This window comes from Balaenoptera physalus (genome assembly GCF_965194825.1).
Source record: "Balaenoptera physalus genome assembly, chromosome: 20".
NCBI classification, from domain to species: Eukaryota; Metazoa; Chordata; class Mammalia; order Artiodactyla; family Balaenopteridae; genus Balaenoptera; species Balaenoptera physalus.
Genome location: NC_138901.1, coordinates 14,820,115 through 14,836,821, shown reverse-complemented (window position 1 = coordinate 14,836,821; position 16,707 = coordinate 14,820,115). Strand labels below are relative to the sequence as shown.

At 59.1% G+C, this 16,707-nt stretch overlaps 1 protein-coding gene across 4 annotated transcripts in view; it reads right to left on the bottom strand.

Moving 5' to 3' along the window:
- Positions 1-16,707, bottom strand: part of SCN4A (sodium voltage-gated channel alpha subunit 4) — a 46,732-nt gene that overhangs the window by 4,731 nt on the left and 25,294 nt on the right. For all 4 annotated transcript variants that reach the window (XM_082441989.1, XM_082441990.1, XM_082441992.1 and 1 more), the window contains exons 12-23: positions 15,489-15,727; positions 13,517-13,690; positions 12,289-12,645; positions 7,129-7,629; positions 5,295-5,427; positions 4,127-4,281; positions 3,473-3,646; positions 3,254-3,376; positions 1,712-1,990; positions 1,371-1,424; positions 1,035-1,172; positions 397-501 (exon numbers count right to left, since the gene is read on the bottom strand). In XM_082441989.1, coding sequence (XP_082298115.1) covers positions 397-501; positions 1,035-1,172; positions 1,371-1,424; positions 1,712-1,990; positions 3,254-3,376; positions 3,473-3,646; positions 4,127-4,281; positions 5,295-5,427; positions 7,129-7,629; positions 12,289-12,645; positions 13,517-13,690; positions 15,489-15,727 — 2,432 coding nt within the window. The remainder of the gene's footprint in view (positions 1-396; positions 502-1,034; positions 1,173-1,370; positions 1,425-1,711; positions 1,991-3,253; positions 3,377-3,472; positions 3,647-4,126; positions 4,282-5,294; positions 5,428-7,128; positions 7,630-12,288; positions 12,646-13,516; positions 13,691-15,488; positions 15,728-16,707) is intronic.

Here is a 16,707-nt window from a genome sequence, read left to right as displayed (position 1 = left end):
GGGACCCTTCCTCCCGTCAAGGTCCCCCAGCAACCCCTCATCCTTCTCCTGAAGTCATTGCTCACTGGGGGGCTGTCTGGACATCCTCTTCCTCCCCGTTCCAGGGGCCCTTGCCCCAGAGGCCACCAGCTGAAGAGCTGACTGGACACTGGGGAGCCACGCAGGGCCAGGCAAAGGGTAAACCAATGACCGGAGTTTATCAGGCAGCTGCTGCTTGTGTGTAAAGTGTCTGTATGGTTACAGAGAGGCGCCCCTCTCGGCAGGTGGACCCAGCCTCACGCCACGGACACAGCCTGGTGGGCAGAGCACAGGCTGCATTTTGCCCCCTGCCCCCGTGGCCCCCTTAGGCAGGAGCCTCATACAGGCTGCAGGGGGAGGGGCCCGGAAGGCTGGTACCTGGGGCCGGGGAATTGGCTTCTGAGGCTTCTTGGAGCCAAGCTTCTTCATGGCGTTATAGTATTTCTTCTGTTCCTCCGTCATGAAGAGGTCTTTCCCTCCAAAGTATAGTGGGATGGGGCCCGTAAGGTTGCGGTGGGGGGTGTCCCCCTTCTCACCTTCTCAGGCACCACCCTTAAAGCCACCCACACCCCAGCAGGGGGGCCGGTGGGACCTGCCTGGAGCGGCCAGAGATGGAGGTCGAGGGAGGCAGGGGAAGGGGGACTCAGGGGTCCAGAGAAGGGAGGGGAGGGGACTGGGTGACCGACAGAGGCAAGGGGCCAGCGCAGCCTCACTGCCCGCTTTGGGCCACCTTCCATCAATGTCTCGTTCGGTCCTCAGAATGAGCCGGCATGGCAGGCGGCACGAACCTTATTCTGTACATAAGGAAACCAAGGTTCGAGGTGGCCACATCTCACTTGTCCAAGGTCGTCTGGTGGGATGTGAACCCAGCCTTGCTGAATCATGCCGCCAGCCAGCGAGAGCACAGCAGGTGCAGAGGCAGTGTTTGTGAATGTATGAAGGAAGGAGTGGATGAAGGGAGGGAGGAGGGAGACTGGGGAGGGGAGGGCCCGGGGAAGGTCGGGCTGGATACTTATCTTCTTCTTCTGCTGGTTGAAGTTGTCGATGATGACGCCAATGAAGAGGTTGAGGGTGAAGAAGGAGCCGAAGATGATGAAGATGACGAAATAGAGGTACATGTAGATGTTCACCTCGTACTGGGGCTGTTCCTCCTTCTGCAGGGGCCACAGGATGGGATGGGGTGGGCTGGGGGTACACGCTGCCTGCTCCCTGCTCTCCATCTCACTGTGGGCCCATCCACCCCCAGGCTGTGGGGTCTCGGGGGCTCCTGAGGAGGCAGCATGGGGTGGGGATGGATCTGAGTCCTCTCCCCTGGCTCACTCACCAGCCACATCTCGGGGACCCCCACTCACCTCCCGGGAGTCCACGGCTGCATACATGATGTTCATCCAGCCCTTGAAGGTGGCCTGAGAGAGTGTGGTTGGATGTGAGGGGAGGGGGCCGCCCCCCGCTTCCATCATCCTTGAGTTTCCCTCCCTGCCCCCGCCTGGTCCTCCCCAGCGGCTGCCTGCCCTGAGCTCCCCTGGGGAGGCATCAAATAGACCGGAGAGGTATAGACACTACCTCTGGGTCCCACAGCCCTGGAAGCAGGGTGGGCGGCCCCCTAACAAGGAGCGGCAGGGCGCTCAGGTACAATGAGAATGCGGGGGCACCTCCATCCCAGCCTTGGGCAGGGGCAGCGGGTCACACTCACCACCTGCAGGAGGGAGAGGTAGCCCAGACCCACGTTGTCGTAGTTGACCTTGACGTTGAGCCAGCGGACCTGGCCCGTGTGCATCAGGCTCTCGCACTCGGACTTGTTGTTGACCTCGGAGATGTCGAACCTCTCGGAGGTGGTGGTGTTCACGCAGTAGTAGAACTTGCCGGCAAACAGGTTGACGCCCATGATGCTGAAGATGAGCCAGAAGATGAGGCAGACGAGCAGCACATTCATGATGGAGGGGATGGCTCCCAGGAGGGCATTCACCACCACCTGGGGGTCAGGGAGGGGGTCACTTCCAGATCCTCTCCCAGGCAGGTGGGGACACCCAGTCTCCTCTGGGACAGGGTTCCCACCCACAGTAACCAGGGGGCCAGGCAGGGTTGGGCCTTGTTGCTCAGGGAAGGCTTCCTGGAGGAGGGCCCATCTGAGCCAGGCCTGGGGGAGAAGTCTGCTGAGCTTTACTTGGGGGTGGGGGGATGGTAAGCAAGGAGTAGGGGTAGTGGGTTGCCGGCCTGGTGGCTGAAGAGGGCTCTCCGCTTGGCTGCAGCCATCAGCCCAGAGTGCAGGCTGGGCTTCTCTGGAAGCAGCCCGGCCACGGGTCACCGGGCAGGAGACAAACACTCTTTCCTTAGCCCCCATAGGAAACTCAGTCCCCGTGACCTGTTCCCCTGCTCATCTGCTCGCAGGATTAGAGGCACAGACCCAGAAAAGAAGCCGAGTCTTTGAAGCAGCAGGACCCTTGGGACTGGACTCTGTGCCCTGCCAGCGGTGGCCACCCAGGCCAACCTCATTATTTCAGGCTGAACTGAATCTGAGAATTATCTGTTTTCAAGGAGAAGCCGTTCCATGACCTCCAGACAAAGCGGGTGGCACAAGCCCAGTGATGCCCAGGGGAGCTCCGCTCCTGGCTGGGGCACCAACCAGCTGCCAGGTCACTTCCCCCTGGTGGGGAGGGGTCCCGGCTCCAGGGGTGGGAGGGCCCAGTGCTGGCTGGCCTCTTGCATGACCAGGAGGGAGCCCCCAGGCTGAGTGCACTGCTGACCTGCAACCTGCTGCTTCATGGCAGTTCGTCCCTCCAGCGTGGGTCCTAACAGACAACCCCCCCACCCCCGCCCCCTTGCCTGGGGAAGTCCCATTGGTCTTGCCCGAACCCTGTATTTACCTGTCACTTCCGCCCTCAAGGGCCTGAGGGAAGGGTGGGTAGGCTTGGAGTCCTGGGGGGCCCCAGTCTGAGGCTGGGGAGGGACACCTATAAACCCACAGACCTGCCTTCCTTCCTCTCCTCCTGCCTCGGTGCCCTCAGGCCCCTCCTGGGAGCGGCTGCAGCCTCTGCTGCCCCCAGTGGCGGAAGAGACGAGCGAAGGAGGGGGCTGAGGGCGGGAATGGGCACTTGGGCTGGTGTGGGAGGATGCCTGGGGACCTCCAAACCTGGACCCCTGGTGGTGGCCGGAGTACAGACACCCCCAGCCCCTTTCCAAGCTGTGGCTGCTCCCCGAGTCCCTAGCCCTACTCAGGGTCCCCCTCGGCACCCACCCTCATGCCCTGGAATCTAGACAGTGCCCTCAGGGGACGCAGAGCCCTGAGCGTCCGCAGGGATTTGATGGGTCCCAGCTCCGAGTAGCCCAGCCAGTTGGCCACCAGGCTGATGATGGAGACCTGTAATGGGAGGGGAGGGTGGTCAGGGAGTGCAGGGCCTCAGCCGCAAGGACCTCCTGGGATCTGGCGGCGGGGCCGGGGGTGGGGCAGACTCACATCCACGATGAGGAAGTCGAGCCAGCACCAGGCGCTGGTAAAGTACACCTTGAAGCCATAGGCCACCCACTTGAGCAGCATCTCCATGATGAAGATGTAGGTGAAGACCCTGTCGGCGTATTCCAGGATGGTCCGGATGACTCGCCGCTGCTCGATGTGGATGTCCTCGAAGGCCTGGGGGCACCAGCAGGGCGGGGTGGTCAGGGCCCGGAGGAGGCCGGGGCGGCAGCCACGCCCCTGCCTGCCTGAAGCTGCTGGTTCCCAGGGGTCTGGCACCTGGGGCCAGGCGGGGGCAGACTCCCCATGCCCAGCATGTGGGTGAGCCAGTGAGTTCCCGGTGGGGAGAAGCTCCTCAGCTCCCCTTTGCCAGGCCTCATAATAGTAACCCTCACTGGTCTGTCGGGGGGTTCACCTTGACACATCCTGCCCTCCCAACCCCCAATTCCCAGGGCCTTCCCCACCTGATCCCCTGTTGGGACCTGTCAGCTAAGGATGCATACGGATTCAGAGCCCATCTGTCTCTTTAAGAAAATTAACACAGTCTACAACACATCCTGGAAGCAGTGGTAAGTTCTTTAGGATTCTCTGGGCTCGGGGCTGCCCAGGCCTGGCCCCTGCCTCTGCCCAGTGCCCGGTCCCCAGGGCAGCGCCTACCAAGGCTCCACTGCTGAGTAGGATCATGAAGACAATGAAGGTCTCAAACCAGTTGTGCTCAACGATCTTGAAGCAGGCCCTGCGGAGGGTCCACCACGTCTTCCCTCGGCCCCGGGAGACGTCCACGTAGAGGCAGGGAAAGCGCTGCACACAGGCTGGGGAGGGAGGGCGGCAGGGGCACCGGTCACGGGCCTGGGGGCCACCTTAGGAGGCACAGTCCCGCCACCTTCCCGGGATCCTCCCTGCCCCCACACACAACCGCATGCAGAGGCCTTCCAGAGCACAGGGGTGCAGGCAGCCGGCACAGGTTCTAGAGCCGTCGGCTGTCCCCATCCTCCCCCACCTCGCCCAGGCAGCCTTCACTCTGCCACAGCCCAGGCCCTCCGGGCAAAAATGTTCCTGGGGCTTCCCTGGTGGCGCAGTGGTTGAGAATCTGCCTGCCAATGCAGGGGACACGGGTTTGAGCCCTGGTCTGGGAGGATCCCACATGCCGCGGAGCAACTGGGCCCGTGAGCCACAACTACTGAGCCTGTGCGTCTGGAGCCTGTGCTCCGCAACAAGAGAGGCCGCGATAGTGAGAGGCCCGCGCACCGCGATGAAGAGTGGCCCCCGCTTGCCGCAACTGGAGAAAGCCCTCGCACAGAAACGAAGACCCAACACAGCCAAAAATAAATAAATAAATAAAAATTAAAAAAATATATAACTTATAAAAAAAAAAAAAATGTTCCTGAAGGGCAAGGCAGGCCCCTCTCTGGCAGACGAAGCCGAGGAAGAGGACAGTCTTAGAGCGGCCGCTGCTGAGCGCCTGCCTCGTGCAGTGCCGGCCACACTCAGGGCTCTGCGGGGATTCTGCGCGGCAGCCCCCGGGCTGATGCTTCTGTCACCCGCCGCCCACGCTGCAGGGATCAGGGGCTCAGGGGCTGGGGGCATCCGCAGCTCTGACACCCCTTCCCGGCATTCTATTCTCCGGGTGCCGCAGGGCAGGGCAGGAGAGCATCAGAGGAAGAAGGCCCTGCCTGCTTTTGGTGATGCGTGTGTCCCCGAGATGTCCCCGAGGGGGCAACGGGCTGGGGCTGGGGCTGTTGCCGGCCTCGGGCCCCTTACGGGGTCTGCCGGGCTCGGGGAAGCACCAGGCGAGGTGGGGTCACACACGCGGGCTGGGCCTCACCCTCGGTGAAGCACTCCTCAGGCTGCTCCCCCTCAGGGCTCTCCTCGGCCTGGTCGTCGGCGTCCTCCTCGGGGGGCTTGTAGTCGGCAGTGCTGCAGACGGAGGAGTTCCCGTCGAGGGGCTGCAGCGGCTTCTGCAGAGGCCACAGGGTCACGTGACCCCGGGCCCTCCCACAAGGTGGGGCGGGGGGAGGTCAAGATGGGAGACCAGAAGGGAGAAGGGAAAGAGAGGGTGGAGCCGACTCATTCATTCATTCATTCAGCCCTGGATTATGCAGCCAGCACTGGGGCCTATGCAGAAGAGCCACAGGCCTTGGTCCTGCCCTTGGAGTGGGACAGGGATGAGGCCTGGGGAAGGAAGGGGGTCAGGATGGAGCAAAGTCCGAGCCTTCCTATGCTCGGGGGCCGTTTGGCTGAGGAATCCAGAAAGGATGGAAACTTTTCTGCAGCCAAAGCTCCAGCCTGGGGCCAAGGGAACCTAACTGGAGTGGGTCGGGTGGGGCGGCTGGTGCTCCAGCCTGGCCAGGCCTCTCCCACCTCCTCCCGGTGCTGCATCTAGGCTGGCCTCCTGCCCCCAGCCTCCACTCCTCATGGGGCCCCCTTCACGGCTGGCGGTGAGGCCCCTGGAGAGGAAGATGGAGAAGGTAGCCTGGAGGGGCAGGGGGTGGCTGTCAGAACAGTGGCCAGAAAACCAGGGAGGGCCTTGTGCCCAGTCGACAGAAAGGGAAACCGAGGCACCGGGCGTTAGGTTGGGCACGGCACCCATTGAGCCACTTGCCCTGCCCATGCACCCCAACTCCCACAGCCCCCCGGGAGCCGTACTTGTTTCCCCGTGAGAGTCCCCAGAGCCTTGGCCCCGGCTGCTGTCCAGCCCTCCTCCACCCACACTCCTCATACCGAAGTTAGTGCCACATTTCCCTGGGTATTTATAGCTTGGCAGGCGCTCGGCTCCCTGGTAAGTCAGTGTGCCACGTATTTGGGGGGAACAAGGAGTCAAGAGCTTTCAGGGCAAAGTTTATTCAGGTTCTGGTGCCAGCGGGGCCCTCGCCGATAGGGTGGGGACGGACAGGGGGCCCCACCCTAGCTTATGTGCTAGTCCTTACCCTGCCGGAGCTGGAGGGTGGGCAAGGGGGCTCAGCCTGAGCTTCTGGGGGCGACCACCAGGGCCTCCCCCACCCTCGCAGGGGAGGGGAACCTCAACCCAGCAGCAGGCCCCCTGCATGGAGGAGAGGGTGGGTAGCGGCTCCAGCTCCCAGCTCTCTGTTCCCCTTGAACTCAACCCTACTGGGCCCCTGACCCCTCTCCTCAGAGTCCCCAGCCCAGACCTGGCACTTTGGCCCACACTCGGAGGTTGGGACCAGCCCTCCAGGTGGGGTCTAAACAGAAACAGATAATAATGGCAAGGACTTGGCAGGAGCTTCAAACCCAGAGCGGGGTTAAGAGAGGCCTCTCAGATTCCAGCCCTGGAGCTAGGGTGCCTCAGGTGAGAACATGCTGTCTCAGAGCGCCACCTGCTGGGGAGAGGGGACCCAGGTGGAGTTGTGGGGCAGGGGTGAAGGGAGAGGCCTAGAGTATTAGGACAGGCAGGGCATGCCAAAATAATTGTATTAATAGTAATAACAGTCACCGTTCACAGAGAGCTGACTGTGCTTTGCACACAGCATCTCATCTAATGCTCACAGTAATACCACAGGGTGGGTACCATTACCCCCATTTTATAGATGGAGAAACTGAGGCTTGGAGAGGATTTGTGCCATGTTCAAGGTCACACAAAAATGTAGAGTCATGTCTGTCTGACTCCCGACCCCTTGATCCAGGCTCTGCGACAGGCTCACCTTGCCATCCTCAGGCTCCGAGAAGGTGTCTGTTTCCTCCTCTGTGGGCATCTCCAGGTCAGACTCCTCGGAGGCGATGGGCACGTGGATGGTCAGGTAGGGGTTGTTGATGAAGTTGAGGTGGTCCAGCTCAATGCTGCGGGGAGGGCCATCAGCCAGGCCCATGTGGTTCAGGATATGACTGTCCTTTTTGAGGTCCTTGTTTTCATCCTCCTCGGGCGGTAGCTCCTTCTTCTCGTCTTCGGAGACACTTTCCCCAGCCTCGCCGGCCTCGCCGGCCTCGCCAGCCTCCCCAATCTCCCCGAGGCTGAGCATGATAACCTTGGGGCTCAGGATCTTGCCATGCAGCAGCCCCATGAGGAAGGCTTTGGCGAAGCCGACGCCCCACTTGATGCGCGCGATGGCGATCTGCAGATTGTTCATCTCGCTATCCTCGTCCGAGGCCGCCAGGCTGTCGGCGCTGAAGGAGCTGAGCAGCAGGGCCAAGAAGAGGTTCAGAACCTGGGAAGCAGGGGGTGGGGGGAGCCTGAGCTCAGCCTCTAGGCCCCTGAGGATGCCACCTTCAGCCAGCACGAGGAGCTTCAGGTCTCCAGATCAGACCCAACTCATGGTGGGCTGTTAAGAGGACGTCACCTAACGGAACCCTCACAACTGCTTGTGAAGGTGAGGAGTGCTACTGTCACGCCCACTTTACAGATAGGGAAACTGAGTCTTACGCACATGATAGGACTCTGCTGACCAAGGCAGAGGCAGGGTTCGGGGAGGCCCACTGGGTGACAGGGACTCTTTCTATGACTCTGTCCTCCACCTCCACTGCCAGGGGATGTGGAACAAAAAACAGGACTCATGTCTCCAAGCTTCCAGGACTTATTGGGAGCCTGAATCTTTTGAGCCTTCTTCTCTTGTCTGGTAAATGGGACTTTTAATAGACCCTGTGCTCCCGATACCCAGATGCATGTCCCCTGTTGCTGTAGAAGGGGCATCTCACCTACCACTGTTCACTCCCTTTTCTTCCTTTGGGGTTCCCTGCTCCACCGGGTTCTCTTCTCTTAGCCCCACTGAAAGGGACTTAAGAGGCTACTGGTCTACCCCCATCAACTTTATTTTCCAGTGGACAGACATTTACTGAGCCCCTCCCACTGTGTGTAGAAGCAAGTGGCCTCAGTTTGCCCTCAGCCTAGAGAGAGACATTTGATCAGAAAAATACAATGCAGTGGGTATGCACAAAGCAGAGACTGGGGTGCACAGCTTTTGAAACCACGCTGCTTGGCTTTGAACCCCAGTTTACTAGCCGTGTGTCCTGAGGCAAGTCCTATCACTGCTCTGTGCCTCAGTTTCCTCATCTGTACAATGGCGATGATTCCAATACCTACCTCCTCACGTTGCTGTGAGGATTAAAAGGTCAGTACAAGTAGAGCACACAGTAGGCACTCAAAACTTGTTGGCTGTTATGTGTGTGATAATAGAAGACTCTACAAGGTACAGGGAGGAGTGTGATTAACTCTGAGGCCAGCTCAGCATTTTATGACTGAGGAAACTGAGTCCCAGAGAGGTGGAGTGACTTGCCTGAGGACAAGCAGCACAGTCAGAACTAGAACCCAGGTTTCCAATCATTGTACAACTTCAGAGGGCATCATTTACTTAGACTACAATGTGAATGGCTACCCCGGAGGCTACACAGTGCAGTGGCCCTGACTTCCACCAGCTTATTCCCACCCCAGGGCAGTGAGGAGGAAGGTACAGCCTGGCTGGGGTGGGGGTTCTGGCTCCTGTCAGCCAGAGGCAGGTATTACTCTGGGGGTCTCAGGGTGGGGCTGTATGAGTGGACATGAGGAAGTAGGGCCAACTGTACTACGCCATTTTCTACAGGACCTGAGTATCCTCAGATTTTGGAATCTGCAGGGTGTCCTGGAACCGATCCCCTGAGATACCAAGGGAGGACCGGAATGTGAATCTCCCACCCTTGGCCATCTTCTCCATGCATCTCACTGTCTGGCCTTCACCAGTGTCCTCCAAGGTCTTTTTGTTATTGTCTTAACTATCATGTTGACATAATATCTTTAAAATATATATATATAGGGACTTCCCTGGTGGTGCAGTGGTTAAGAATCCGCCTGCCAATGCAGGGGACACGGTTTCGAGCCCTGGTCTGGGAAGATCCCACATGCCGTGGAGCAACTAACCCCATGCGCCACAACTACTGAGCCTGCGCTCTAGAGCCCACGAGCCACAACTACCGAAGCCCACACGCCTAGAGCCAGTGCTCCACAAGAGAAGCCACTGCAATGAGAAGCCCGCACACCACAATGAAGAGTAGCTCCCACTCGCCGCAACCAGAGAAAGCCTGCACACAGCAACCAAGACCCAATGCAGCCAAAAATAAAAATTAAAAAAAAATTAAAATTAAAAGAAAAAAAATGTGGTCTTAAAATATATATATATATCGTATATTGTATATCTTCTCTCTCTGGGAGAATGTGCTGGGGGTATTCGTCCCCACTGCCATGTCTTCTAGCTACTTTTCTGCCTTTGCCCCCCACCAAAATTTACTGGTTTTTCTTTCCCTCTCTGGCGGGAGGTGTCCAGTTGCCAGAAACACATCTGAGATGGGAATTAGCTGCTCTCTGGGTCAGCAGGGTTTGCACACGGCTCTTGCCGGGGACAGAAATAGCTGCCTCAGGCAAGGCATGGGGGGTGGGTTGGAGGGAAGGGGGACTGACAGCAAGTTCCCCTGGGGGGCTCTGAGGGGTGGGTTCCCTATGCCCTGGTCATTTCCTCTTCTTCACAGTAACCCCGAGGAAGTGCCTGAGTGCCATGGACGCAGGGGACCTGGGTCCCCACACACCCTGGCGGGGTGCCCCGGTGCCCTCTGGCAGACACTTGCTTCCATGAGGCCTGGGAGGGTGGTGGGCGGGGACAGTGCCCAAGGAGCTGGCAGTGCCGCCCCCCCTTGGTCACTCTGCTTCCTTTGAGCAAAGTGGGAGAGCCACAGAGCTGGGCCGGAGAAGGGCATCAGGGTGGGTAGGTGTGTGCATCTGTGTGTGTGTGCACACGTGTGCATGTGTGTGTGATGGGAGGGTGCGGGTGGCACACACACAGAGGCAGTTCAGTGCAGTGGTTCCAGACTCTGGGGCAAGACTGCTCGGGTTCAAATCCTGCACAGGTTCCTAATCAACCTCCCTGAGACTGCTCGATAAAACAGCACGGCCCTCATAGGGGGTGGTGAGCATTAAGAGATCAATACCAGGAACGTGCTCAGAATGCTGAATAAACATGAATAGAGGTCAGCTGTCATCGCTGGTACTGCTGATGCTAACCTCATCATTGGTACCATTGCTGCTGGTATTGACGCTGTTGCTATTGGAGTTACACAGACCCAGGTCCTAGTCCAGGCTCCGTTTCACACTAGCTGTGTGGTTCTGGGCTGTGCCTCCTGGAAGCACGGAGCCAACATTACCTGCCGCACAGGGTCGTCAAGAGCATTAGGGATAATACACGTAAAGCCCCTGGCACAGGAACCGGCACGTGGCAGAGCCCAACACCAGGAGTGTGATGCTGGTTGGTGATGGGTACTGAATCCGCCACTGCTCCCCCAATGCCTGTAACATTTGGACCCCCCTGGCCTCTTGGGCCAAGTGCTTTGTTAAGCACTTGGACGTGTGTCATGTAATCCTTACGACCACCCAGTGGAGTAGGTCACCACCCCCATCATCCCCATTTTCCAGATGAGAAAAACTGAGGCCAGAGAGAAATAACTTGCTCAAGGTTTCCCAGTCATCAAGTGGCAAAGTAGGGGCCTGAAATGTTTTTGAGTTTACACACACACACACAGAGAAACCCCCTGCAGACCCTTTTAGTCACCTCCAGGCCCTTAAACTTGCCCTCACAAACTTCTACTCAGAGCCTGCTCCCACACACCCATCCCGAATCCTGCCCCAAAGTTCTGCTGGGACATCTGCCCTCACTCTCCATCTTCCCTCACTCTCCCCACTCCCTAAGACCCCCCTCCCAGGAGCAACCAGGCTGGGTTCTGCTGTCTGGCTGTCCCTGGGGGCTTGGGACCCCCTCCCACGGTCCCCTCCTCAATTAAGGTGACACCCCCCGCCGCCAGTCTGCCCCTGCCCCCAGCCGGAGCTCAGCCATAGCTGAGAAGCGCTGACCCAGCAGCTCAAGGATTCCACAGGCTTTTGCAGAACATGGGGACGTGTGTCTTCCCACTCCCTGTTGCCCGGAGCAGCGTCGGCCACCACAGGGGGCAGCTGGGCACAGCTCTCCTGGCAGGAGTGACCCCACCCTGAGAAGGGGAGAAGCAGAGTCGGCAGGGTGCGGAGAGATGCCTCCCCCGGCCCCAGCCACAGAAATTCTGGTTAGCTGGACCATGGCCTCACACCCCGTTTCTCATGGGCCCCTGCACCTCCCTCCCTGCACCAGCCCCGCATACAGAAAGTGGCAGGATGGATGCAGCCCATGCCATCTCCAGATCCTCCCAACGCCCATGGCCTAATTCCTGGGAACAGAGGGTGAGAGGGTAGGAGGACAAAAGGGCCAGGAGTTCCTGGTACCAACCCCACACTGTGCCTTCTTCGGTCACAGTCAATCCTCCCGGCCACCCCCTGAGGGGCCTACCATTTTTCTTCCACGTGAAGTTAGAGAACTCAGCCACCCAGAGAGCAGTGATTCATTCAAGGTCACATAGACAGCGGAGGAGCCGGGACTGCAACATGGGTCAGTCTGACTCCAGTTATCATGTTACTTTACCCAAAACACTAGGTCTCAACAGTACTACCCTCAGTGTGGTCCCTGTACCAGCGGCAGTGACATCACCCAGAGCTCATTAGAAATGCCGGTTCCTGGGCCACGGCCCAGAGCCGCTGCATCTGACTCTGGGGCATGGGGCCAGGAATCTAGGTTCTGAGAAACTCCCAGGTGATTCTTAAGCAGGTTAAAATTTGAGAGCCACTGAGTTAAACCATACAAAACTGCCATTTGGGGTTGGGGTTAGGTAGAAAACAAGCATCGGCGGTTTCACACAGTGTAACCTCATGGGAAAAGGGACCTTCAACGACAGCCTGATTTAAAGGAAATAAAGGCATGGACACATGGTGGACACTTGGGTGTCCTGGGCGAGGGTGGGGGAGCCACCCAGCCGACCTCACTCACCACCAGGTTGCCGATGACCATGACCATGAGGAAGACGGTAAGGCACATGGCCTGGCCGGCCACCTCCATGCAGTCCCACATGGTCTCAATCCACTCCCCGCACAGGATGCGAAAGATGATGAGGAAGGAGTGGAAGAAGTCGTTCATGTGCCAGCGGGGCAGGTTGCAGTCTGCGGCGATCTTGCACACGCACTCCTTGTAGCTCTTGCCGAACAGCTGCATGCCCACCACGGCGAAGATGAACACGATGATGGCCAGCACCAGCGTCAGGTTGCCCAGTGCCCCCACCGAGTTGCCGATGATCTTGATGAGCATGTTCAACGTTGGCCACGACTTGGCCAGCTTGAAGACCCGCAGCTGCCGGGCAGGGCGAGGGCAGGGGCCGGTGAGGCCCGCGGACCCCTGGCCCAGCCCCAAGAGAGCCCCATCTTTATAGGAGAAAGAGTAGTTCCCTGACCAGGGATTGAACCCAGGCCCTCGGCAGCGAGAGTGTAGAGTCCTAACCACTGGACCACAAGGGAATTCCCAGAAAGAACTCTTTTGAACAGCTCAACTCCCACCCACTGAGGGATGCAAGGCCTCAGTTTACCTCTCTATTAAATGGGAATGCTCACATCCTACCCCCTAATCCTCTTCGAGTGATCAAAAGAAAGAGTCCTTATCTCTTAAATATACAGGCTAAAGTATTTGCAAGTGAAATGAAATCTCAGGATTTGCTTTAAGATACTCCCCACAGAAAAATTGGGGGGACAGATAAAACAAGAACTATAGAATGTTGACAGCTGTTGGAGCTGGGTGAAAGGTACACAGAGGTGTATCTTACCTTCTCTATACTTTTGTGGATGCATGAGAGGTCCCTATGGGGTAGTGGAAAGGATGCTAATTCGGAGTCCCAATTCCACTACTGATGAGCTTCCTGAGCCTCAGCTTTCAGCTCTGCAATATGGGTTGAAGTCCCCACCCCACTGCCACCCAAGGTCACTTAAGAGTCAAGCCCAAATGTCAGCTCCTGGGCTGTCATTTTGGTCCCCCAGCAGCTCTGTGTGATAAGGGGGAGGGCACCTTTCTCCTTTTTTCCAGTAAGAAAGGTTCTAAGAGGCAGAGTGGTGACCAAAGGGCAGAGGGGGGCCTTACTTCCAGCCCTCTGGCTTCTTGGCAGTTTCTCCTCCCTTCCTCCGGGCATCCTCACCACACCCTTCCCCAGCCCGGGTGCCAGGGCCTCACGCACCAGACGGAAGGAGCGGAGCACCGACAGCCCCTGCACGTTGGCCAGGCCCAGTTCCACCAGGCTGAGGGTGACGATGATACTGTCGAAGATGTTCCAGCCCTGCTGGAAGTACTCATAGGGGTCCATGGCGATGAGCTTCAGCACCATCTCTGCTGTGAAGATGCCCGTGAAGACCTGCAGGGTAGGGTGCAGCCCCCGTCACAGAGCCTCAGAGGCACAGGACCTCGGGGGCCTCCCACCCCACTCCCACCTCCAGGGCTCGAGGGGAGGGTGACAGAGCCCCGGGGGCGCAAGCAGTGGTACCCACGGCCCACAGGTGTGTGTATGTGAGTGAGTGAGGAGCGGAACGACCGTGCCACAGGGCAGAGTGGGAACCACTCAGAGACCGGGGCCCGTCCATTCCTGGCCTTGGGACTGTTGGCCTGTGTCACGTGACTTCCTGGGGCCTCAGCCCAATCATAATAATATTCAACACTCATAGAGCATGCTGTGGTTCTCATTATGACCTTATCGGTATCCCGACCTCTGTGAAGTTGGGAGGGATGATCACGCTCATCCCAGAGTTGAGAGACTGAGGCTCGGAGAGGTCAGCAGCAAGCTGTCGGTCACACTGCCCACATAGAAGCACGTCTCAAACCAGGTCTTGGGGTGCTTAGTTCAGTCTCCTGTCCCTACACCCTACAGCCTCTCTACCCTGGTTGGCTGGGGTCCCAGGACCCAGAAAACCTTGGTGGCTTTGGAAGTCTAAGGCAGGGCCCAAAAGAGGATGAAGCGGAGGATCAGTGAGAAGCCAGAGCTGAGCCCCCAGAGCCCTGGACTCATCTGAGGGCTGCAGAACCTCTAAAAGCTCCCTGGGCACGGCCCCCCTCCTGCCAGGCACCAGCTGCCCCGGGTCCACAGCCTGCCCGGGCACATGCTGAGCCCCGCCCAGGAGCTGTCCCTGGCCGTAGCAGGTGCCCAGACAGCAGCAGAGTGTGAGCAGGGTGTGGGCAGACGGCGGGCCGGGCCCATCACACACACCCCAGCAGCTGCACCGCGGGTCCAGAGCACACCCTTGCTCCTCCAGCCCGGCCTGGCCACGGCCGCCTCGGGCATCTCCGTGGTGTGGACGTGCCTGCCTCGCGGGCTGGGGAGTCCAGGGCCTGATTCCTGTGCTGCCCACCCAGTCCTCGTCCTGCCCCAGGCCCCAAATCTGACTCTTCCTGGGCTCCCCGCGCCCTCAGCGGAGGGGGAGCATCTTGCCCATTCGCCATCCTGGAAAGATTGCAAAGGCAATTGGGAAGGGTGGGGCTGGGCTGGAGGAGGAGGCGGCTTTTTCCCTTTGTCAGGCTCCACAGGGGCTGGCAACGAGGTGATAATGCTCCTAATGGGCAGGGATAAGCAGGCGGATCAGTGTGTGTCAACAATAGCAGAGCAGAAAGGGCTGGAGAGGGGAGCTGGCCTGGCCATGCCGGAGAAATGGCAGCGGGCAGGGGGGCTCAGGGCTGGGGGACTATGCCCTGGGGCCTCCAGGGTGAGCTGGGGCCTCTTGAGCCTGGGTGCCCATGGCTCTATGCCCCCACGTCCAGGTCCCTTGGTCCCTCTTAGCCCCACAACAACCTCTGAAAGTGGAGAGACTTGCCATCCAGCCCCCCCGTACCTCTGTGCTCTCACTCCCCCATCTCTGCCTCCAGGGCATGGCCTGGACCCCAAAGCCCCTGAAATCCTGACCATAAGAGGTCAAGCACCTCATCCCCATTCTGTCTGCCCCCAAGTACCCTGAAACCCAAATTCCACATCCCATGGATCACCCCATGTACATCCCTGGTACATCAACTCATGCCCCCATATACCCATATGCTGGGAAAATAACCCCAGCCTGTCCCCTTATGCCCCCTAATTGTGCCCCATATTTCCACACAGCCCGTCGGGCCCTGTGGCCCCTCTCCTGTCCTGCACAGGAAGGACAGCCTCTCCCTCGCCCGCTCCCTACCAGGTTGCCCACGTTGAGCACTCTGTCAAATTGCTCCGTCATGGGGTAATGCTCCATGGCCATGAAGAGGGTGTTGAGCACGATGCAGATGGTGATGCCCAGGTCCACGAAGGGGTCCATGACGATCAAGTGGATGATATTCTTGAACTTCATCCATGGGGTGCAGCAGTTCCATATGAGCACTTTCTGGGAACACTTGTACCACCACGGTGGGCACTTCTGGTGGGCCTCTTCCAGCCCTGGGAGTAGGGTGGAAACAGATACCTGATGAGGATCCCCCCTCACGTGCTCCTTCCTCCACCTAGATCTTTGGTCCCACCTTCCAAGCCCCGCCCCCTAGAGCATCACACCTCAAGCCCCGCCCCCTCAGGGAGGCCTACTCCAAGCCCCGCCTCTCAGTGGGTCACCCTCAAGACCCATCCCTCTAGACACCGCCCACATGGCCCCACCCCTCAGTGCCCCACCCCACAACCTGCTGTCCCTTAGCTGACCCTCAAAAAGCCACACCCTCAGCAGCCTTACCCCAAGCTCCTCTCCCAGTGTTCTACTTCAGCTCCGCCTTCCTGGAGCTCCCCACCCCCTAACGCGATGGGGTGACTCCCATCCTCTGCCTATGGCCCAGGGCTGCGATCTCGGCTGGGGAGGGGCCCGAGGGCCCCCAGGGAGAGGCGGGAGGCCACTGCACGGGGCTGGGTCCCAGTTCCACCTGCTGCTGGCCAGCGCCACTCAGGAGCAAACCGTGGTTCCCCCCGAGGGCTCTCCCTCCCACTGCCAGTATGCCGGCCCCTCCAGACTGTCCCCAGCCAGTCCTTCCTTTCCCACCAGGGTAGCTTTCTGGAAACATCCCCTGTTCTTGCCACTCCAGCTCTAAACCCCTGGGGCTCCGTAAGGCCCATGGGTGACGCTGCTTCTCCTCCTGGTCTTCCGGGCCTCTGCTGCCCATGCGGGCTCTCAGCCTGGGCGTGCTCTCATTTAATTACCACCGGAAATGGATGAGGTAAGTATGTTAGTGCCCCCACGTCACAGATGAGGAAAGGGGACTGGAGCCGGGGGCAGCCCCATAGACACCTGGGTTTGAGTGCATGATTGGGACACCCCAGAGTTTGGGGGCGGTTGAGCTGCACCCCCATCCAAGAATTAGTAAACCGGACCTCGCAAAGGCTGCAGATTCTGCTCTGGCAGCAACACCCCTAGCCCCAACCCGGGTGCTACTGCAGGT